The sequence below is a fragment of the Asparagus officinalis genome, chromosome 1 (assembly GCF_001876935.1).
Source record: "Asparagus officinalis chromosome 1, Aspof.V1, whole genome shotgun sequence".
In the NCBI taxonomy this organism is placed as follows: Eukaryota; Viridiplantae; Streptophyta; class Magnoliopsida; order Asparagales; family Asparagaceae; genus Asparagus; species Asparagus officinalis.
Genome location: NC_033794.1, coordinates 116,294,635 through 116,318,243, shown reverse-complemented (window position 1 = coordinate 116,318,243; position 23,609 = coordinate 116,294,635). Strand labels below are relative to the sequence as shown.

Here is a 23,609-nt window from a genome sequence, read left to right as displayed (position 1 = left end):
GCCACAAAGAAGGCAATTAGCACTTGTATTTCATTGAACTATAGGGTGGAAGTTGATCAAATAATTATCCTATTGTTCTTACTACATTAATCTAATTATTATTTTTTTTCAAAAGTTGATCAGGAAGATCATTTAAGAACAGTATAATAATTTTCAATAATCAGGTATTAACAAATCACATAGGAGCATTTACATATTCCATTTGTTTGCTTGTCAAATGTTCATTTAAAGTTAAACTTTGATCTCTTATAATGTGTATTATTACGAATATGATGCAACATTCACCTTCCGTACATTTATTAAGTTTAGATTGTACAAAAATTTGAAGTTCACTTTGAAACTCAAATATATATATACATATATATATAGAGAGAGAGAGAAATGGGTATGTTTGGTACCAAGCACAAAAAGTGGTGCTTGGCAGTGAGGTGGCATAATTCCCTCCACTCATTCAAATGGTTGAATATCCCCATGCACTCCTCAACTCATGTGAATGTGATCCCTCATTTGAATGAGTGGAGGGGGTTGTACCACTTCACTACCAAGCACAAATTTTGTGCTTGGTACCAAGCATACCCATATTCCTCATATATATATATATATATATATATATATAGTATATATATATATATATATATGGCGGTATGCTTGGTACCAAGCACAAATTTGTGCTTGGTAGTGAGGTGGCATATTATCTTCAACTCATTCAAATGGGGGACCACATTCACATGGGTTGAATGTGGTCCCCCAATTGAATGAGTGGATGAGAATGAGCAGCTCACTACCAAGCACAAAATTTGTGGCTTTGGTACCACAGCATACCCATTTTTCTCAACATATATATATAGCATACCATTTTTCTCACACATATATATATATATATATATATATATAATATATATATATATATATATTATATATATATATGAGAAAAATGGGTTATGTTTGGTACCAAGCACAAATTTTATGCTGCGTAGTGATCGTCTCAATGCCTCATCAACTCAATACACTGGCGATGGGAACTGTGCCGTTACCATATTTGAAGTGATGAGCTGCGAGGGTCCGGATGTGCACACCACTCCGACTACCAAAGCGGACCAACCTTTGTGCCTTCGGTTACCCCAAGCATAGCCCCCATAATATTACTATAAGTAGTATACCCGGTTACCCTGACCTATCGCTACGGGATCGGCCAGCCAGCATTCCGCTTGACCCTATCGACGGGTTGGGCGAATATACCTTATGCTTGACCCTATCGACGGGTATTTGCGAATATACCTTACCCTTGACCCTATCGACGGGTTGGGCGAGCCAGCATTCGCTTTCTGCCTTTTTTAACTGAAAGAGCTCAACACTTCAGGATGCATTTTCCTCGATTCCTGCTTAACCGGCTTGGCCGAAGTACCACCTGCTGCTCCAGTTGCTCTGATGTGCACGCTGACCGGGGTGACGGAGGCCACTCTAGAATGAAACGACAATAGCTCCTATATGAACTACTGGGGAGATCATAGCGGAGAAGTCGAGCTCCCTTTCTGCGTACACTGCTTCTTCATCAGCATGTAGGGAATTCGAGACTCCAGCCTCACCCGACCGCCTATGATCACTGATTGGCGGATTTTCTTTTCATCCAAGGGTTCATTTCATTATGCTCAAAATCCTTTCTGAACCCTTCCTATGACCACTATCAAAGATAAGCTTTTTACAAGAGTTGCTAATTTTTTGTTGTGTTTTTTGGAATTAGGGGAAGCAAAGCTTCAACAAGCAAGTAGAAGCTTCAAACAAAGAGGTTGGGTTGTAGGCTCCTTTGTTTAGCAGAGCGAATAAGACGACGCATTGATCACGCAGGTTATGACCTATTCGATCGAGAAAAGCCTTCTCTCATTCAATTCCAACAGCTATCTTCAATAAATCACGGATACTTCACAAATATTGGGAGGCGAATCGCTCCTTCAGAAGTAGTCCCATCACCCTCGGGCCCGGCGCCAACCAAGAGGAGGCGGGGCTCTGGCTCTCTCCAACCATTCTGAAGAGCCGAGATCTCGTAAAGGAAAAATGAGCTAGCTCAGCTGGTTTGGACCTATGTGAATCAGTTCAGTGAGGGAGCTAGGAAAGTCGATTTGTGAAAGTGAAGTAGTTCGGGTTAGGCTCCGGTGAATCACTGATCAAAAAAGCGTATTTTGGAGAGATTCTTCATCGATCTAGTGGCCGGTGAATCACTGATCAAAGAGCGAGCAGCCGCCAGGTTTCATGATTTTGTAGGATCCCTGGATGTAGTGTCTGGTGAACCGCTTCTTCCACGAAGATTCAGACAAAAGCGAGCTTGGATGGAACTGAAAAAGATTTGGCAAACGAATAAAAAGGTCAAAGGGTTTATTATTAACAAAGTCAAAGGTGGTTATTCAATAGCCATCGCAGGTTTCATTACTTTTCTTCCATTTTATCCTCTCATAAAAAAAAAGGATAGCGAATGATCGATTCACCATTAAGAGCATTAACCCCTAAAGGACAAATATTGTGGTGTTATAACAGCGGCAGATCAAAGAACTTTCTAAGAAAAAAAAGAAAGAGAAAATGTTTCCAAATCCGAAGCCCACCTTAATCCATTCTTTTGTTGAGGGTCTGACACTTATTCCGTCCCTTTGTTTTACATAGCGAAGAAAGGCTCGTGCTCGAATGTGTGACTACGGCGCGCCTATCGCCCTGGCACGACACTCTAAAATGTTGGGTTGGGACAGAAAAAAGACTGAAACTAAGGAGACGAAGAATGGAATTGAAGAAGGCATAGTCTAAGATAACAGAATAGAAGACCAACCAACGAGTGAGTGGCAAATTATTTGAATGGTGACAAAGCCTGACTTCGTGAAATGCGGCTCGAGCCGCGAGGTCCCACTGTCTTTTTTGATCAAATATTATCAAACGGCGAAGCCTGGCTTTCAGCTATCTTTTAACTTCCACACAAAAAGAGAAAGACGAATTGCATATATGATTATGGTTTGCTATCTTCCCGAAGATACCAAGCGGAAGAACAATTGGGCGGTGTGTCACCCTCCTGAGCGGTATGAAGCCCGTAGACAATGGCTTTAGAGAGATGCTTTGATTTAAGACAAGACAGTAAATGAATGCAGCTTCATTCTTTTGCTGCATTCACTTCTTCAACTTGACACGCGTAGAATGGAAAGAAGGGTCGACTCCCCAGCATCTCGTTCAGAATCTTTCCTCTTTTGGGCAGTGGACGTGTGAATTCCTTTCCACTTTCTCGGGAGGAGGGAAGGACTGACGACGATGGAATTAGCAACATAAAATCACCCAAAGAACGAAAATCGTTTTTCTTTTCTTCTTCAAGAATATATAGGCTCTCAAAAGAAAGCCATGAAATCTCCCTATTATGCCTTCTGTGAAGCTCACTTTACTGGTTGTGTTTTGAAGAGTGGTTTCGAGATCCAGTGGCGGAGGTAAGTGCTGTCCTCGAACGCTAAGATAACTCCCTATGTTGATTCCTTCTGTTGTGCCTGCCGATTCGATGACTTCGGAAAAAAGGTGGCATCGGCTTCTTACTTTGAAAAAAGGGCCGAGGACAAGTGAGTAGTTGAATATCTGACAGGCAGCTAGCCGACATAACTAAAAGGACTAAGCTTAAAGAGGACCATCGACCAAAGAAAAGATATATACGCCAACTCGAGTGCAAGCTACAGTTCCAGTTGTTCCGGCTATCGGCTACCTTTCTGACTACCGGAAGTGGAAGGGCATACTCTAATCCAGTGATCAAAGCAGACAAGATTAGTTGAATGACTAGCTGACTTGACATGGATGGCGAATTCTTATTCATAAATCTTTTCATCCACTGAAGAAAAGGCGAAGTCTTCAGTCTCATTAAAAATGAATTTTTCTTAGGGCCCAAGCAAGGCTTTCAAAGAGGTGCACGCATTCGCCACTCGTATTGGGAAGCAACCAGATCTCCTATGGAAAGAAAGTCAGTCAGCAGGTGGAACAATCCGAGCAAGCAACCACTTGTATGCCTCAACAATCGCTCCCTTCCCCTGCTGATATGAAGGCGGATCTCCCAAAGAGGGACTGATCGAATGACGGCAGCTCAAGGAAGTCAAATAGAGAATGATTCTTTGTTTTGCTTGGCCAAAGGAGGAGTTCACATTTCTTCACTAGCGGCTTATCGTCTACCTACTTTTTATTTGAATCGAACGGTCCGATTCAGTTGTTCGTAAACCAGTGGAAGTTATGCCATGGCATGGTAAAGCTTCTTTTCGTTTCATCTCCCATAAGTGCTTCCAATGGGAACTTTAGCTCTTTCTTTCATAGGTATTGGACTGTAGCCTAAGCCTACTCGACAAACAAAAAGTACTGGAACGGATAGGTTGGATTAGACCACAGCTTGCTTTACTGGAACGGGGAGGAAGAGGTCTCTCGTCACTATGCTCTCCTCTCTGGTCCTCGATGTTTACTAGTACCCTGAGAAAAAAAACTTAGAATATTTACGAAGTAAACGTTTTTTTGCTCAATTAAATGGTTATTATTTATAATCTTAGAATATTAACCAAGTAAATATATAGAATATTTCCTTACTATTTTAAGTGAATACAAATATTAAGAACGGATTATCTGATTCGTTTATCGCCATAACCACAGAAATCTGGATTCAAGTTCTACTTGATGACCATTTTCATTAGTACCTGAGCACTTCTACAAGGTAAAGTCACTTCCAAGGAGTTTCGGCATCCATCGCTCCTGGAAAAAAAAATTATTCAGAGGGCACTTTTGGTTCAATTTTGCGATGATGTATTAAAACTATATAATGTGCAGAAAATTTACCGGAATATTGAATGCTTTATTGAAATGTAAACTCCAAAATAAGCATATATTTGGACGAAAAGAAGAAACAAATGTAGAAAAAGTACCTCTTGTTACTCGTTCTGTGGAGACACTGATCAATTTTGAGCATTCCATGTCCACCATAGCTGATTTCATCTGTGTTCAATACTACCTATAGCCAAATTAATGTAAGATAAATGACCTCTAGAAAGTGATCTCTAAGATTAAACATAATGAATTGACAGAAACAAAATTTAACTTTTAGGAAACAAAATTATTTCTTCATGACAAATTGTTTGCAGTCTGGAATGAAAAGGTCCTACGTTTAGCGTGCATGCTATGGTGGTCAGAGAAATGTATCTTAACCCCATAAGTATCATCAGGGAATGAGCAGATTTAATTGCCTATCATTAATATGCCTGCTATGATATAGTTGAGAAATGCAGCTTTAACTCCAAAAATGTTACCATGTTCTTAAGCTCTGAATTAAAGATTCTACTTCAAGTTAAAGACTCTAATACGAGTGTATAGATAGGTCAACTGTCAACATAAGGGCACAAACAGAAAATAAAAACTGCAATTTTGGACAGACCAGAATGTCACATCACATGTGGAGGGAAGAAGCCAGTGACAAAGGAGGAACTTGTTTAACAAGTAACCATCTGGAGTTTTACATGCTAAAAGAGAGATACCAGACAGAGCAAAGAATGTAAGATTTACTGTACTAAGCTCCCCTCCAAGAAAATATAACAATCGAGTAATGTTATGGTATTTAATTCTGGAGAAGAAAGATAAAAAGGTTGGTACTCTTTGAGATCGGTGCACAATTCCATGTACTTCAATCCGCTGGTACAAACCAACCAACATATTGCATCATCCATCAAACTTGAAGAAAATTAATGGCCAAAATACTGTTAATACCTTTCTGAATGTTGATGTTATCCGCCAAACAACCACATTACCCAAATACATACAGTAAAGAGTTTCGTACGAAGAATATATATGAGGTTGACTTCTGAACACTACTTCCTCGCATGGACTATTATTAGATCACATGGAAAGGAATCCAAAAAGTCCATGCTCAACAATGTTAATATATGTAGTTACTATAACATACAAATGTAAGGAGTACTTCAAATAGCCAACATAAAGGAAAAAAGAGAAGAAAAAAATAAATTCAGGAACAAGCAACTCAGGAGAGATATGTTGTCACTTACTTGATACTCTCCAGCTTCTTCTACCCCAATAATATACCCCTCAAAAGAGGCCTCTGGATGAAAGTTAAATACGAAGAGAAGGGGACCTCTAAGGTAGGATATTATCTGCCACAAGGAATATATAGGGGTCAAGTTCTACTGGTCTTTGCACACTATGAATTTATAGAATGCTGTAAAGAAGTCAATTTATAGTTGGATTAGGTAAAAATTTCACTAGTTACATTATGATCTTGGATTGAAGACGATTACAGACCATGAACAATTAGATAAAGTTTTGCTTCCATTGTTATTCTATTCTACTTCTTATGGTAAGCTGCTTTCTAGTTCTACAGTAGTTTGCGTCAGTAATTTATTTGTAAAAAGGTCTAATGGAGGTTAATCTGTTGATTACAATCAGTCTTACAATAATATGCAAAAGGCATACTTTACTGTCCTCCCTTTCTTATCTCTTGATAGAGTACCATCTTTACAAATCTAGAACTCTACTTTCATCCCAGATAACCTAGTCATATTCCTTTTATTCACAACATGAAACCCTGTTTAAACTAGTACTTTTATATTAACAATCTTATAGTTGTAGCGTCAGTATGTCATCATAATGACCAAAGTGTTTCTCCATCAAAATCCAATTGGCCATAAAGTAGACCCAGCTTTTCTTGCCTAGGCATTTATGCACAAGCAGTCAATGAGAATTACTGATACATTCTGCATTAATGTCTGTAGTAGGAATGGGAAATATCATACCATATTAGAGTCATTTACATGGTGAACCTTTGCTGAGCCCTTTGAAAGTATTTGTTCATCCTCATCCAACTTCATCATATCCTGTCACAAGAAGAAAATTTACATCAACTTTTATTCCAGTTCGAAGGTACTCCAGTGGGTTAAAAGGCAGATATGTTGTCATTGTTTCAATCACAGTGGACACTGTAGAGAAGAAAGGGTTTTGACAATTAGAGAATAGATAGAGAAACAATAGAGATGAATTATTTTCGTTACTACTGAAAACAATTAACCATAAAGGATCTTGAAACAGTAGCTTCTATTGATAACCAATTTTCCCAGTTCAAAAGCCTTTGTCACTGATAATTATCAATTGCTGATTTTTATGTTTTTTCTCTTTTAGAGGAATCTCAAGCAATGAAGTGGTGCTTCCTTAAATAGTTTTAGAAGTCGCACAATAAGTTGGGCTTATATACTTCCATGTAAGGGAAGGCACATCAGATTGGTTCTGATATCGGCAGTCCATCGAATACACCATCAGATTCTCACAACTGTAGATAGAAGATGAAAGTTGAAATATAGAAAGAGAATGATGGTTATGAGGTGGCGGTTCATTTAGCAAAATGAGCTACAAGAGAGAAGAGTGGTGAAATCCATTTCACAACTTTTGATGGGACAAGTAAGGTGGGTCTCGCCACATGACTATATATTGGTAGCTTATTTAGCAAAATGTGCCACCACCTCATATTCATTATTTCCATATAGATATCTCTTTCTAGAAAGGAATTTTTAGATATGTACATCCAGGTTCTCTATTGCCCACAACTTTCAACAACTAAGCAGGGATCCCACAAACTCATCCTAGCATTATAAAGTGCTCCCCTAATATGTTAAGAGTAGATCATAAAATACAACTCATTTCTTAAAAATATACAATGCAAGGTGCCTTGCTCGTTAATTGTAATGTCAGGTGGTAAGTTGAAGCCAATTCCAGAAGGATTTTCAAATGAATTCTGTTGACGAATTCACCCATGCTATAAAAGATATCCAAACCAAAAGTGTGTGAAAATCAGGATACAAAAATTAATCTTCGTATTCAGGTAATGAATTTCCACTTTATACGCTGACCCTAAATATCAAGGTACAATTTTGAGAAAAATATTTTACAAACAGCTCTAACATGACGCTTGCCTCAAATAATGCAGAATTCCCTTAATGGGTATACCATAAGAGACCGACGAACAAGGACCAACACAGGATATACTTTACTCTAATTCTGTGATCAACGCTTTGCATAAGATCTTAAGCAAACAAACACTTGAGTCTCAAAAGAGATGAAGAGACAGGAAATGTTGAGATATGGGGAAAAAATTCATTTATGGCACATGATTGTGAAAAGGTAAACAGCATGAACATTTTGAAAATTGGAATCATACTCCATAAGAATTCTACCTTGTCAAAGTTGAAAAGATTGCTGTGCAACCCTTTACCCATCAATAAATCCCACCGGCGGTTGGCATAGGCAAAAGAGTTGTTGTTGCTTGGCATGGGGAATTCTACTTTCTAGTTAAACATGAAAAAGTAATGTAATCAATATTACATCAACTTTCCTCAAAAAGTTTTGAAAAACAAAGCAATGCAACCAAAGAGTAGAAAAATAAACCTTGAGTGAGGGAAGAAAATCTCACATTGGGATGTCCAAATTCATTGCCCACAAAATTGAGGTATGCACGCCCGCATAAGGAGAAAGTAATTAGTTTGATCATCTGCATTTGAACAGTAGAGTTCAACAAAGTAGATCTACCTTGACAACATTGACAGACTATATGAAAAACTCAATAGTAAGACAACAACAACAATATGTGTGTACCCTTCCTCAATATGCCAGAGTAAAGAGTAAAAAAGAGAAATAAAGAAAGAATTTTATCCTGAATGCTATGGATCTCCACTGCATCGCCATGTATATGCGTCCATAGCAAAACAATGTTTTACTTAAAATCAAGAAAGGCCCAAAATACATGAGCCTCCATGACAAAGACATTAACATATTATTTGCTCTAGAGGCCTCAATCAGTATGATGGATTTGACTAACAGAACACACTAACTCAAAATGGGAAACCCCTAGCATATCTTGGATTCAATACACATGTAATTATGTGTCCAACCCATCCCCCCCCCCAAAAAAAAAAACAAAAAAAAAAGAAAAAAAAGGGAAATGTACTATTATGCATACCCCAAATAACTGACGGGTTAAAAAGTAACATATCTTTATTCAACAATATAATAAGTGGAAAAAAAACGTTTGACTAGTGTCAAGAATCCCCAAGCTGTGATATTTTGCACATTTAGGTTTGACAGCATGGAGATCATGCCGAACAGTGTGGGTCATCAACAGATTGTTGTCCCTTGAGTTTCTTTTGGGTGTCATCTTGTTTCCTCGTATAGTACATATACCAACAAAATATTTAGATGTGTATATGAACATGTTTTCATGCATGCATGTGTGTATGTATATGTATGCATTTTTACATGTACGCACTAGGCAGGTATAAGTATGTGAGGATGTGTATGCATGCATGTGCCTATGTGTATGTATAAACACACAATGTTCAATAGAGGAAACACTAAATGTCTTGAGTCAAAAACTTATTCAGGATTAATGGATAAGAAATGTATGGATGTGTATACTATATAGTAACAGTTCAGTCTATTGGTCTGCAAGTATACATACCTTAAGTATTGAAGAACCTCTAAAGGCTACATCTGCTGACTCAAGGCGTTGCTCTCTGAGTTTACCAATCACAACCTCAGCAAATGACATTGCTCCAGATATGGACTGCCACAGAAGGGAAAAAGCTTGTTAACAAAGAAACCAAGTCAATAACTAAAAACAACAGCACTTTCTTAAATAGAATTTCACACTAGACATGTAAACATTATGGTCTATGTCTAGGCACTTCAAAAACTTCATCCTTATTTCATAGAACCTTCAAAACTAGTCTTTTTTTAACACCCTTAAACCAACTTTTATATCCACCGTCACTATTTCACAAGGAATTGTCAGATCTTTTAAATTCCATTTCCCATTAACTCTACATTTTGTTCTTTCATGAAAAAGAAGAATATTACCTTCTCTATCAAATCTTAGTTAAAATTCCCAGGAAGAACAAAATGGCAACTTAGTTTTGATCTGGTTATTAATGGTTCAACAAAATTATTGGATGATTGCCGGTCAATTTGGTTAGGGAGGAAGATATTTACTCAATCTTCCCTGCAAAAAATTCTTGGAATCCTGAGGACCTGAAATGAAAGTTAATAGGGTTATTGCCTCCGTGGAGAATATGGATATGTGCTTCTTTAGATTTGGAAATCATCTTCATGACCAATTAGTTGAGCTAAATCATTCCCAACAATTCCTTTTCTTGAAACTCTTCGCTGGTATTCAAACATGTTGGCATCTAGTGAAAGCATTAATGTGAAGACTATAAGCTTTTATTATTGCATGTATCATTATGATGTTATAAGACCAATAATGTTTTAGGGATCAAATTGTTTGCCCACTAAACAAATAGGAGGAAAGATGAGTGTAGCGAAAATGAGTATGTTACAATTGTCTTGTTGATACCACTAAACAATAATATAAGAAATAAGTGCATTCGTAGAGATTAGATATGGCTCGTATCAAAGATAAAATGAGAGAGTCGACTGAGATGGTTTCGTCATGTATAACGGACTCAACAAATTGCATCAATTATGAGAATTGATAGGTGTCAAAAGTCCCGACCGCTACAACAAGACTATAGTTTTTGTGGGGGTTGAGGATTAAATTTTTATATACTCCCATGCTCTCTGTGGGTTTGGGCACCTTTTTTACGGGCAAAAATGATTCACACAGCAGTATAATTATATAAAATCACCTTAAATCCGTGCCCAATGAGATTTGAACATTGGTAATGAGGAAAAGGAGTGTTGTCGGGCTTGGCATGAAGGGAAGAAGATGGCATTGATGATGAGGTGTTTGCAATCGTAGATGGAACGTGAATAGGAAAAAGGTTTCATGATGATGAACAGTAACGAGTTAGTTCTCTCGTGAGCAGTGATCTGTTCTTTTTTTTTTTAATGTGGGAGTGAGCAGCTTAATTTAAGGGGAGAAACAAAAGATAAAATAAAGATAAAGAGATAACTTGGGTAGTTCAGCTTCACACACACATCTAACCTTGGAAATAATGGCTTCACACCTAAAGCGACTCACACGCTTCAAAGAAGATTTCAAATCTCATAATCTTCACTCATCAATGTCTAGTCCTTCTGGAGGATTATATCTTATTTATAGTAGGGAAACAAAACTTAATACTAAAGATAACGTAAATCTCATAATCTTCACTCATCAATATCTAGTCCTTCTGGAGGATTATATCTTATTTATAGTAGGGAAACAAAACTTAATACTAAAGATAACGTCAAATCCTGAAATTGCATCTAATAAAACTGAAAATCAACATACTAAATATCTAACAAAAAAATCTAAAAATATAAGATCCCAAACTACTCATTTATCAAATAAAATCTCCTAAAATAAGATGAGATAAAATCCTAACTATATTACTCAACAGAATTAACCAAATCTTAACTTGTCTTGCATCAATGAGGTACTTTGGTGTCATGTCAATATGCCACTGCACCAAAACTCAAAAGTTGTGCTGAGGGTTAATGGTTATAATTTTATACACTAAAAATAAGATTTTAGTCCATGGGGTAAAGAAGACTAGAGGTAGATCTAAAAGAATTTAGTTAAAAGCAATTGAGAAGGATATGTATGTCATAGTTAACAGAGGAGATGACCCATAATAGAAATAAATGAAAAATAAGATTCATGAAGTCAATCTCTAAAATTTGGAATAAAGGCTTTGTTGTTGTAGTGGTTTGTCATTGTTAGGAGACATCAATTAAAAAAATTTAAAGAAATACATTCAGTTCAATGATATCTTAAACACCGTTATGTTTATAGTACTATATGTACAGTTTAATTCAATATGGACAGAAAATATTGTATTTCCCCCAGCACCATAGTTGAACAACAAGGATGATGATGCCAATGATGATGATGATGATGATAACAGTCCATATTATATCTTAATCTAGTAACTTTCAAAGAGTTGGGTCAAAGTGCATTAGTTTTTTACTACACAGCCATATGTTTGGGCAACCTGCTGCCTGCATAGTTGTTATCCTTTAATGATGTCTGCTCTCGCCTATAGCCACCTCAGCTAGATATTCTACACTGATTGCAGGAGGCTAATATCGTAATGTTAGCATTATGAGAATCTTGTGAGGCCTTCTAACTAGAGCTGCATAGATGAAATACGTTTGAATAGGTGCAATATAAGACAATAATACTGGGAAATCATTTCAGACTAAGTATGCCAAAATCTCCTACTGAACAAAAGATTAAGGCTTTTGCTTTCAGTGAAGCACGAGATATAGGTGCAGTAGTAGATGGATATCTATATGCATCTGCACCTCATGCAAGCTATTTCAGAACGTGAGAAGTCTATGAAGCACTAGTAATTATGCATAGAAACTAATTGTCCTAGGAAATAAAATACTTACTATGTGGACCCGCATCCAAAAGAAATACTTTTAGTTCAAGAGAGATGATATAAGGCAACAAAATGCACTTTCTCATTTATACATTGATTTAAGAATATTATACTTCTCGGTTGTTAGCATTTGTGCCTAACAGATTAATACTATTTCAAGAGTAGATAACTAGGTGGGCTCAAGTCCAATTAGAAAGACTTTAGAGGGCAAGAGATATAAAATGAGCAGACAAAATGCACTTTACTTTTATTGTCATGCGTATATTAATTAAGAAATATGATACTTCTGTCTTGTTGGTATATGTGCCTAAGATACGAATACTATTTCAAGGTTGGATATTTTCAGTCTACTTAGCCATCTGCCTCTTTCCGGAAGAAAGGTAATAATAAAAGTTGATCCTTGGCTGCATGGCTTAAAAATGTAAGGTGGTCCTTGCTGGATAACTTTGACTTGTATGACAAGAAAATCCAAACTGCCTACTTGCCATTTGCCTTGAAGTTTTGTAGTATGGTATCCATCATTCCTTGGTCAGAAATTTGGTAGAAGCTCATGGAGGCTAAATGTTGGCTTGCCAATCGAAAATGTGCACAACTGCACATCTTTTCCTTTTTGTGGATCTTTCTCAAGTTTACTCATTGACACTATTTTGATGTAAGCTTAGATGATGATGATGGCGACGACGAGAAAGAAGATATACTGAATGTTGTGAGGCTAAATGTTGGCTTGCCCATCGAAAATGTGTACTCTTTTTCTTGTTTGTGAATCCTTCTCCATTTTACTCACTGCACTATTTTGATGTGAGTAAGCTTGTATGGTGATGATGATGATGAGAAAGATGATATACCAAAAGGCACTTAGGTCTCGGAAATTGAAAGGTTTCCATATATGAAAAAGTGTGTTATTCTTTTATTATTAGAAAAAAAAAAGAATACTATTACAATACAAAATAATAATCTAGATTTGTTACTGACTTAACATAAGAAGTGCTATAAAAAATCAAGAACATAAGCATCATAAAATTAGCAGAATCTGAAATAGATGTAACAGTGAAAGAGAACAAGTACCTGATTATGATTCTCAACATATACTAGCATCCTATCATTTCTTTGGTGGTTGCTAGTGAGTACACTCACAATCTGTATTAACACATAATACTTAAGTATTAAATACTGAAGAAATTATAAAGAAGATTTTTACATCAAAACCACATTTACTTTTACCCAAATTGCTACTTAAAGGACCTTTACTTCTACTCAAATTACTACTTACCCACGTTTAAACTTTTTTTCTAAATTTTTGGATCAATACCATCTTTACTTGCTAACATGTTTGCAATGTCACACCTATTGCAGTTTTCAGCCCAAAAAACACTCGAAATACTATTTTACCCCTTACTAAGATACGTGCTTTGCATGTGTCCTGATTAATTATAAACTTACGTATTTTTTTTCAATATTAGTCCACCAGATCTTTCATATTTTGAAATTAGTCTCTCTCTCTCTCAACCATGAATCTCCTAACCAACTTCTGAAACCCTAGCCCAATTCCCAACCCCTAATTCCCAATCCCCAAACCCTAACCTCATCTCCCCTCAATCCTCCTCCCTCCTTCCAATCCAAGGAAAAAAAAAACCCAATCCTGTCCCAAAACCAAACTTCACCTCCCTTCGATCTTCCCTCCTTCTCACACCGATCTGGGGGACTAATTTCAAATATGATGATTTTGGGGTCTAATATAAAAAAATGAAAGATTTTGGGGACTAAAATTGCAAACAACTTTATTTTTATAATTAATTGGACACACGTGCTCCGTACGTATTTGCGGTGAGGGTAGTTTTGTCATTCACCTGTTTTTGAGCTAAAAACTGCAATAGATGTGACATTGCAAATATGTTAGCAATTAAATGTGGTATTGATTAAAAAAACTTATAGTGGTAAGTAGCAATTTGGGTAAAAGTAAATGTGGTCTTGATGTAATAACCCTATAAAGAATTCTCAGAGATAAAACAATAGAAACATTATTTGGCAGCTCTCAAGCTTTACATTCATTCATTTATAAAGAAAATAGAAGCACGAAACATACCAAAGATCAAAGTAATCTACGGAGTTGTTTGGTTGCACAAAACTTTTAGCATTTGGGGTGGATTTGAAATTCTTGGAGCAAAAAGAGTCTCATTTTCATTTATGGGATTCCATATATGATGTTTGTTTCAAAAACAAATATGACATTAGGTATCCATAAAATGAAAAAATAGGATCTTTTGGGATTTGCCAAATCCTACAATCTGGAGAGGATTTGCCAAATCCTAAAAATGTTGGCATTAGGTATCCATACAATTTCTACTTTTCTATATGTTTGGGTTTGAACCAAACAAAAAATTACAAATTTTAGGTTTTGCTTTCCTATAATCAATGTTGAACCAAACAAAAAATTGGGAATTCAAAGGCATCTATAAAAACCTATGGATTTTAAATTCTTGATGAGACTTTAAATCCTATAATTTTAGGATTTGAACCAAACAGCCCCTACATTGATTTTGTTGTATTGTAAAATTTGTTTGGTGCAATCAAGTTTTATTAAAATAGAATATAATTACATAATTTATAGGAATAAACAACTTTCTCTAACTTCTCTAATATATTAACTATTCTAAACATTCGCAATGAGCATAATATATAATATACTATATATATAATATATATATATATTATATATATAATATATAATATTATAATATATACTATATTGAGATTAATGTATCCTTGACGGGAGAGGATTTTCCTCTGAAGATGTGGCACAATCCACCCCATGTGAAGGAAGAGAGAATAGAATAGGAGAGTAGAATTTTATATGGTGGGGATTCGTGCCACATCATTGTCTAGGAGGGAATCCCCTGCCTTTGTCCAAGGGTACAATTATCTCTCTCTCTCAGTCTCTCATCTCTCCTCTCCTCTCTATATAAATATAATATAGTATATATAATATAGTTATATGAATATATATATATATATATATATATATATAGTAGATAAAGCGATAGTGATTTAGTGAAAACAAAATCACCAATCTGATCATTCGAACTCAGAAAGAGAGTGACAACCTTCTTGCTTTCCACCATATTACAAATGAAGTGATAATCATCTATATTTTGATTCACTCGTTAAAGACTGAATTATAAGCACTCTGATTATGAACTTTGATCATCACAACGCATTTCTGTAGTTTGATATAGAAACGCGTCATCACTGGAATAAGATACTACACTCACATCATCGCGCAAAATATAAGCCACGTCAAGATGTTCATCTTAAAAACTAGACTCAGAACAATAATCTGTTTCTTATTCGCCAAGTCACCATATGCCCACAAACGAAAGTGCAATAGCAACTCATAGAGCAATAAAAAAGGATCATCTACCCAACCACATCGGAATAGCCAACAACATCAAGATGAACTGAAGGATGAAAAGAAACCCTGCTATTTTAATACTGCACCTCAATGAAGATGATGTGAGACCTGAATACACCCACTCAAAAGACCAACAGAAAATGTAATAGTACAACAAGATATCATTAAATATTTCAGACTCTCAATCAACCTGCGATATATTCTAGATCAGTCAGAAGGCTCAGAAGATCACCCAAATTCTTTATCAAGGGAAATAAAAGGATCTATCAGAGTATCGATAAGCTTAGATCCAAACATACAAATCTCTTGGTAAATCAATGATGCTTCTGTTGAGATAGAGAGATCTTTTTATGACTGTATAACCTATATCCCAAAAATATACTACAAAAATACAACATTCTCCACATAAAAATGAAAGCTCTAATATCACTTTAAAACAATGCATCCTTATGATAATCACAGTCAGAGACTCAGAATGATATCATCATTCATCAACATAACCAACACAGTTTTCCTCCCAGTCACAGTGGTAAGCCTTCACCTCGAGACAATGGACCTTTCAGTGTTCCAGAACGCATCAATAACAATGCTTACAAGATAAAGCTTCCTAGGGACTATGGTGCATATGCTACTTTTAATGTCAGCGACTTATCTCCCTAGTACGAAGATGAGAAAGGCCTAGATTCATAAACAAGTCTTCTCCACCCTGGGAAGAATGATGTAGGTGCACACTTTCGGTTTATTAATTTGGAAAAAGAAGAACGAGGCTTATTTCCCTATTAACTAGACAGCTTGTGCAACAATGTTTTGGCCATAATATTCTCTAGAAGATTTCCAATGCCTTTCCATTTGAAGTGCCGGAAAAAAGCAGAGTCAGTGCTCTTGCCAATGGTATACAATTTGAAGGAGATTACATCAGTCAAGTCATCCAGACTTGTACAAAAACATGAATGAAGTTTCTAGATTGCTTATTCATCATAGGATAAACCTATGCATATATAACTTATTTGTCAACCAAGTCATTTAGATGTGTAGTTCGTGTTAGTAAGATCATGGGCGACTTACATTTAAACACTTCCCAAAAGAAGAAGAAAAGAATAATCTCATCATATATGACATATCCACTCTAAAGTTTCATCACCTGTCGACACCTCCCGCTTAAAAGTTCATTTTGATTAGCATCAAGCATTTTGAGTTTTTTATGGAAAGTAGAACTATTTCCTCTTTAGAAAAGACCTTCCTATCCAAACAGTAGCAAGCTCTGTTTAACCCCTCTAGGCGTGATTCTCAATAAATAAACACACATGTAAGTTGTAACAGAAACAATTGTCAGGAAAAACCCACAAGAAATTGTTGTAAAAACAAAAATGAATGGTACAGAAGTCAACAAACTGAATCTTAAATATTATACAACTGGAAAGGCAGAAAGACCTTATTCATGCTCCAATCCAGTTCAGGAACACTTTGAAGAAGCCACAACCACATCTGTGACACAGAAGCATTGACCCAGTAATCAAATCCCAATCCCCCTTGAGTGGTTAACTCACATAATCCAGGATAAACTGTCATCTGCATCGAGCAGAAATAATTCACGTTACGTGAGCCCAATTCATTACCATGTACATTCTCAACAGAAAAACATTAGCCACCAAAACCAAAAAAAAGCTCCGGAAAGCTCATAATGATGACTATGCATCCAATTGAACAGTCTACAAAAAAGTAATAAGGATTATCAGAGTAACTATCATACTTATGAACTCGCATGTGCGCTCGCACAAACTTTATGAACCAAGAACTCAAAATAAAACATTAAAGATTGAGAGAATAAGCATAAGATATATGAACATTTTAACTTTTCAATCTTTTACTTCGCACTAAAAGGATAAAAAAGAGAACCAGCCTGCTTTAATGGTTTCAGTAACCGCATACAACTCTTCCATGTATAATGAAGAACTAATGTGCTACAGAAGACAAAAAGGGATAACATTCAGTGGTTTCTTAATCATACACCAATGATATTAACATCTCATAGAGCAAACTTCCTCGCAATAAAGAATACATCAATCAACTGGAATGGGAGAACATCCATTGTAGAACAATGAGCAAATAACCAGACAAGATGAAGTCATAGAAACATTAGTGAGCTGTAAAAATATTTCAACTACCTTTCACTAAAAAATTACCATAAAAAATAAATAAATGATGCCTATAAGATAATCCAAGCAAATATGCCATGAGAAGATATGAAATATTGAAATGTGAAACATAATGGTTAAAACTAACTTACATCTTCTGCAATTGTTATAATATCTGGATGAAGCTCATGGAGCATCTCATTAGCTAAAATTAGATATATCAAAGCATCTCTATCAACATATTGATTGTAGTACCTGTGGATAGAAAAGGATAACTGTCAGTAAGCCATAACTGATTATTAACATTAAAGTTTAAATGAATACTGAAAGATATTCCAAAACTACAGACTAAGGTCATAGAATGTGGATTTTTATGAAATTATTAAATAAAATATTAGATCAATACACAACTAAAAAGTAAAGAAAGAGATAACCCCCATAAATAGGATGAATCATGAAAACGTCTATCCCATTAACACATCTTAAACTTTCCATCATTCAACTAACAGAATATTATCTCAAGTTTATAAGAGAATGGCAATTTATCTAATTCAGTAGCCGCTTATGAGGCAACATAGCTAGAAGAGGATGATAATCAAAGAACAGTTGAAAACCAGGATTCCCTGAAGGATGTTACAGTTTAAGCCACTATATGGTACACTTCATCCAATCCTTGGTTTCTTAAGACTGTTCTGTCATAGCAACATATTTTTCTTTGAACTCAAATTGAAGTCACTAGAACGACTTGGAGGGTCCCAATAATGCCTGTTATTATGTCTGGTATATACACAGAGAAACTAGAGAACTGCCATACAGGACTGCAAGATGTTTCGTAAGACCTAGGTTCTGAGAATGGTCTTCATATGTTCCCTTCAGCACATCTTCCTCCAGGATTATTTCAATAGTTTGACACTTCTAGAGAATGTAGGAGAACCTTCAAAAGGGCCACTGCAAACAGTGAAGCTATCAAAAACCACATCTAGTACTTCCACTAAAGTCAACTGTCTTAAGTCGCAAGCTCATGATGGATGAGCCAGAGGAAGTCCCTTGCAGCAGTTCTCTCAAATTGGCAACATTATTAAGGCTTATTTTTTTTAGGACAACCAAGCAAGAGTACTAGAAGCTTGACAATTAACCAGGAAAGAAAGTGGAATTTAAACAATCAAACATGCAGTCCTTGTTTTTACTAGGTAACAGTAGCCATGATATCAGTCTATAGTAATGAAGAATTACACATCTAAATTTATTCTTGCAACTAGGATTAAGTTCCTTTACAGAGAATACTCAGTTCTCTCAAATTGGCAACATTATTAAGGCTTATTTTTTTAGGATAACCAAGCAAGAGTACTGGAAGCTTGACAATTAACAGGAAAGAAAGTGGAATTTAAACAATCAAACATGCAGTCCTTGTTTTTACTAGGTAACAGTAGCCATGATATCAGTCTAGTCATGAAGAATTACACATCCTAAATTTATTCTTGCAACTAGGATTAAGTTCCTTTACAGAGAATACTTTCGTAATTCAGAAGATAATAATTAGAATAAGACAGAAGTTTGGTCCACGCTTTCATGTCCAAAAAAATATTCAAAATGAATAAAAACAACTAAATATATTTTATGCATCATGATAATAATGACGAAACTGCACAAAATATTTCAGTCAACCCGCAATGGAGTCATATCAGTTCATGTCTGAATCTAGTTTTTGCTTCAGTAAGGGATCTACACTAAAAAAACATTTTTTTACTTTTATTGGTATTTATACCTTTATGTTTGTGATAGAAATGCATTTGGCAAGATACATGGCAAGTTAGGCAGGCACGGTTACGAGACACGGAAATTTGTAAAATGTAAGATACGGGGACACAGCTATATACTATGCTATCTAAGTACTTCTATCATGAAGCCATACCCGCATCCGTACCCGACACGCACCCGACATTTAATTGTACCCAAACATCATGGACACTCCTTGGATGTATGCATACATTTACCAAGACATGTACTCACTTATACGATGTATGTTTTAATTTTAAATATTTATTATACACTTTTTGGACGTATATCCTACACTTCATATCCATTTTTTAAAGCTCGTTAGACATGGGTCCGGTTATTTCAGCACATATGCAAGTAAAAAAACTACGATCGAAAAGGGTGTTTTGAGTTTCTAGTTAAAAATCGAGCAGTTTCCAATTTATAATTATCAACATAATAAAAGAAACTTAAAATTGTTATAGGAAATTAAATTCAAATACCACAGGAATTGAAAATAATAATGTTCTCATGTAAATTATTAATTTCAATATATATATATATATATATATATATATATAATATATATATATATATATATATATATGCACACACACACACACCCATACAGAGAGAGATAGAGTAAAGCTCCTAACTTAAGTGGCCCCTTCATTAATTTTGAATTGAGATTGTGCTAACATGTGATACAACTGAAGGCACATATCTCAAAGATAACATTGATGTATAGCACAATCTCAAAGCATAATGAAGCAGTAATAAGTTTGGTGGACAAGTGCTCCCATCCACTTAAGTTTATAAGAGCTTTACTCTATATATGTGGGGGGTAGTTTGTGTTTGGGTGTGTATATGTACACATATGTATGTGTATATGTATATGTATGTGTGTGTAGAGAGAGAGAGAGTTCACATTTGATCAAATATTGAATTAAAATACCTATAATATTTGTATGTTTCTTTCTATTATCTATAACACTTAAGAATCAAGTTTTAAATCAAACTAAGAGTAAGGTTTAACAACAAAAGTTTAGTTTTGATCGTATGGGATAATATGATGGGTATTTTTCAAATATTTAAGTAATGGGTTTCAATTTTTAGGTTCAAAAAAACTGATTGGTTTTGAACCCAATATTAACAAAGGAACTAGTTTAGAGTACAAGTAATAGGGCATCGGGTTTTGTTTTGAAATACATGTGTCTATAGCGAGTCCGCGGAGAATTCGTGTTCGATACATGTCGGACATCCAAAACGCTGTGTCCGAGTAACCTAGAATAGGCAAGTAAAGCATGAAAATTGTCTAGCTAATTACAGAACTACATGCCATGGTTCAAAGTACATGTGAACCTGCAGTTTGTCATATATTCCACAAACACGGTCGAAAATTGATACTACAATTAAAGAAGTCAAAAAGATTTAACTGAATAAAGAGCATATACAGTGCACGAGTCACAAATTCAAATGGCTACAAGGGCACTTACTCCTCCATTGAACCGGTAAAAGCAGCATAGCCATTATGCGTGTACATCATTGATGAGAGTGAGTGAAATTGGAAACCATCAATCTGATATTCATGAACCCACCTAGAAAAAGCTTCATATCATAAATAAGAAGACACAAGACCACATGCAATGACAAAATTCATGTTTCTGAAGGAACCCCTAAGTCAATATTCAGCTAAAATATGAGTCTATAAGAAACCCAGCCAGGTCAACATACCTATCTAGTCAATGACAACATAAATTAGCACTTCTGGACGAGTAGTTAAAAATTTTACCACTTTAAATTTGACAAAAGGAACTGCAGCACATCAGGATCCCCATATTTGAACATTCTGGTGCCCCAATATTTATGATTACCGCGTTTACCTAGTCAAATTAAAGGCTCATAAGAAATTTACAGAGCTAATAAATAAGTGAATAAACATGACCCTTGTATCGGCTACAAGATCAACATTAGAAATATATGAAGCTAGATATTTCCAAACATTGCAAGACAGGATTCTAATGCCAATATGAAAAGGGTGTTACCAGAACCAACAAGGTTTCATGGAGAATTTCCAAGAATCAGCATAAAAGAAAACCATGGTATCAACAATTACAAGCTAACATATGGGAGTACGCAGGCATATGCCCGCACACATTCCACTTATGTATCTCCTTTATTTGTCTCAAGGGAAAAGTTTCATCAGGAAAATATTGGTCAAAAATAAAGTAATACTGACACAATGTTCAATTAGGTGCAGAACTTGTTAGATCCTTGGAGTGAATGAAAAATTTTGTAATCAAACCATATCCATTTATCTACATAATATGTGTATGTAAGTGAATATGTATGTACGTAGTATGTTTGTGTAATATGTACATATACATATATATAGTGTCTGGTGAGTGTTGCGCACGCCTGTGGGCACTCGTGAGTGTGATGCTGGATATGAGCTGCCACATACCAAGTGGAAGTGGTGACCTGCTATGATGTGATTAGCAGGGTAGTCCTTACCACTAGTCTGTCTCTTCGTATATCTTAAGAAAAATGAGTTGCTAAATAATGTTGCTTTGCATCACAGAGGGACCTCCCATAGTCCCATGCATGTAAAACTTCTTCACTTTCTAATAAATGCTCACCTTTCCACAATTCAGTAGTGATGCTATTTTTTTTGATAATTGTAAGACTTGTCTGATATCACTATATTTATTTTGATCTCTTCAGGAATAAATGATATGTCAGAAATATGCAAATATTAATAGATAGCAACAAGACAAATTAATCACAGCCAAATTTTCGTAGTCGAAAATATAATGTCATAAACCATCTAAATGAAGTAGTGAGTAACAATTATTGAATAGTAATATTAATTAGTAACGACTAACACAGATAATTAAGCAACAAACTTTGAACTTTAAGGTTCAAATTGCGGCACGTCCTCAAAATAATATAGATAATAAAGTACATTTCCAAAGAAAAACAAAAAAAAAATTGACAATGAAAAAAAGAAACAGAAAAGTTCAATAACAAAAACAAACTTTACTTTATCAAACACCTTTCGTACCCTCAAAATTTTGAAATAGAGACAAAACTCTTCGCACCTTGCATCACATGCCTTAGGTGAGCGCCTGAGGTGCCAAGGCAAGGTCACGAGGTGCCAAAAGGCGATCACCTTAGTAACCTTCATCACCTGGAAATACGCTAATGCGCATCACCTGGAAATATGCTAAGACGCATCGCCAAAACACTGGAAATGACCACAAACTCATCTGATATATTAAATCTTCGTATTATCTATTTTTTAAAATTAAGATATACTAGTTAACTCTCGTACATTTTTTATGGCACTCAAACTTTAGAAGTAGGTTCTGTAGGGAAGATTTGGAAGTTCAAAGGGCACATATCAGATAGAAATAGTACAGTCTAAAGTCTACTTTCGTTGTCAAGTTTTAACAGTTGAAAAGACATATCTCATCTACTTACAGATAAGACAAGTTATAAAACATTACAGATAAATCAGGCAGGTAACACAATTATAACTCAGGGATTTTCCTTAGACAAGCAACTGACATTATAAAAGGCCATCTCAATTAGTGATAAGAACTAGATATAGAAGATCATGATGGATAGAATAAACACAAAGTACATAACAGATATACCAGAGTGGAAGTAGCAGTCATTTGATCCATCAAAAAGAGATAATCCTACTAACTCATCAGCTGCCGCATAGGAATGAACAATGTCTAAAAAAACCAGAAGGCCCATCCCTGCATGAAACAGAATATCAATGCAAACACAACAAAACAAACATGATGGTACAGTACAGATGCAAAAATAAATAAATAAACCCAGAGAGAAGAATGACAATGTCATGGTTTCAAGAAAAATAGTACACATGGCCGTTTCATTTCAGTTTTTCTACAAAAATGCCAGGAGACTAAGCTA

The 23,609-nt window shown here is 35.5% G+C and overlaps 1 protein-coding gene across 3 annotated transcripts in view; it reads right to left on the bottom strand.

Annotated features, from left to right (window-relative positions):
* The window catches only part of LOC109829136 (1,4-alpha-glucan-branching enzyme 3, chloroplastic/amyloplastic), a 32,979-nt gene that overhangs the window by 689 nt on the left and 8,681 nt on the right, over positions 1 to 23,609 (bottom strand). For 2 of the 3 annotated variants that reach the window (XM_020396250.1, XM_020396251.1), the window contains 13 exons: positions 23,324 to 23,431; positions 21,457 to 21,547; positions 21,161 to 21,262; positions 18,062 to 18,164; positions 17,206 to 17,343; positions 13,431 to 13,502; positions 9,497 to 9,601; positions 8,453 to 8,530; positions 8,217 to 8,327; positions 6,786 to 6,866; positions 6,042 to 6,146; positions 4,911 to 4,996; positions 4,686 to 4,740 (listed from right to left, as the gene is read on the bottom strand). In XM_020396250.1, the coding sequence (XP_020251839.1) occupies positions 4,686 to 4,740; positions 4,911 to 4,996; positions 6,042 to 6,146; positions 6,786 to 6,866; positions 8,217 to 8,327; positions 8,453 to 8,530; positions 9,497 to 9,601; positions 13,431 to 13,502; positions 17,206 to 17,343; positions 18,062 to 18,164; positions 21,161 to 21,262; positions 21,457 to 21,547; positions 23,324 to 23,431 (1,235 nt within the window). Of the gene's footprint in view, positions 1 to 4,685; positions 4,741 to 4,910; positions 4,997 to 6,041; positions 6,147 to 6,785; positions 6,867 to 8,216; positions 8,328 to 8,427; positions 8,531 to 9,496; positions 9,602 to 13,430; positions 13,503 to 17,205; positions 17,344 to 18,061; positions 18,165 to 21,160; positions 21,263 to 21,456; positions 21,548 to 23,323; positions 23,432 to 23,609 lie in introns of those variants that run through there. The other variant, XR_002243978.1, reaches the window with a different exon arrangement.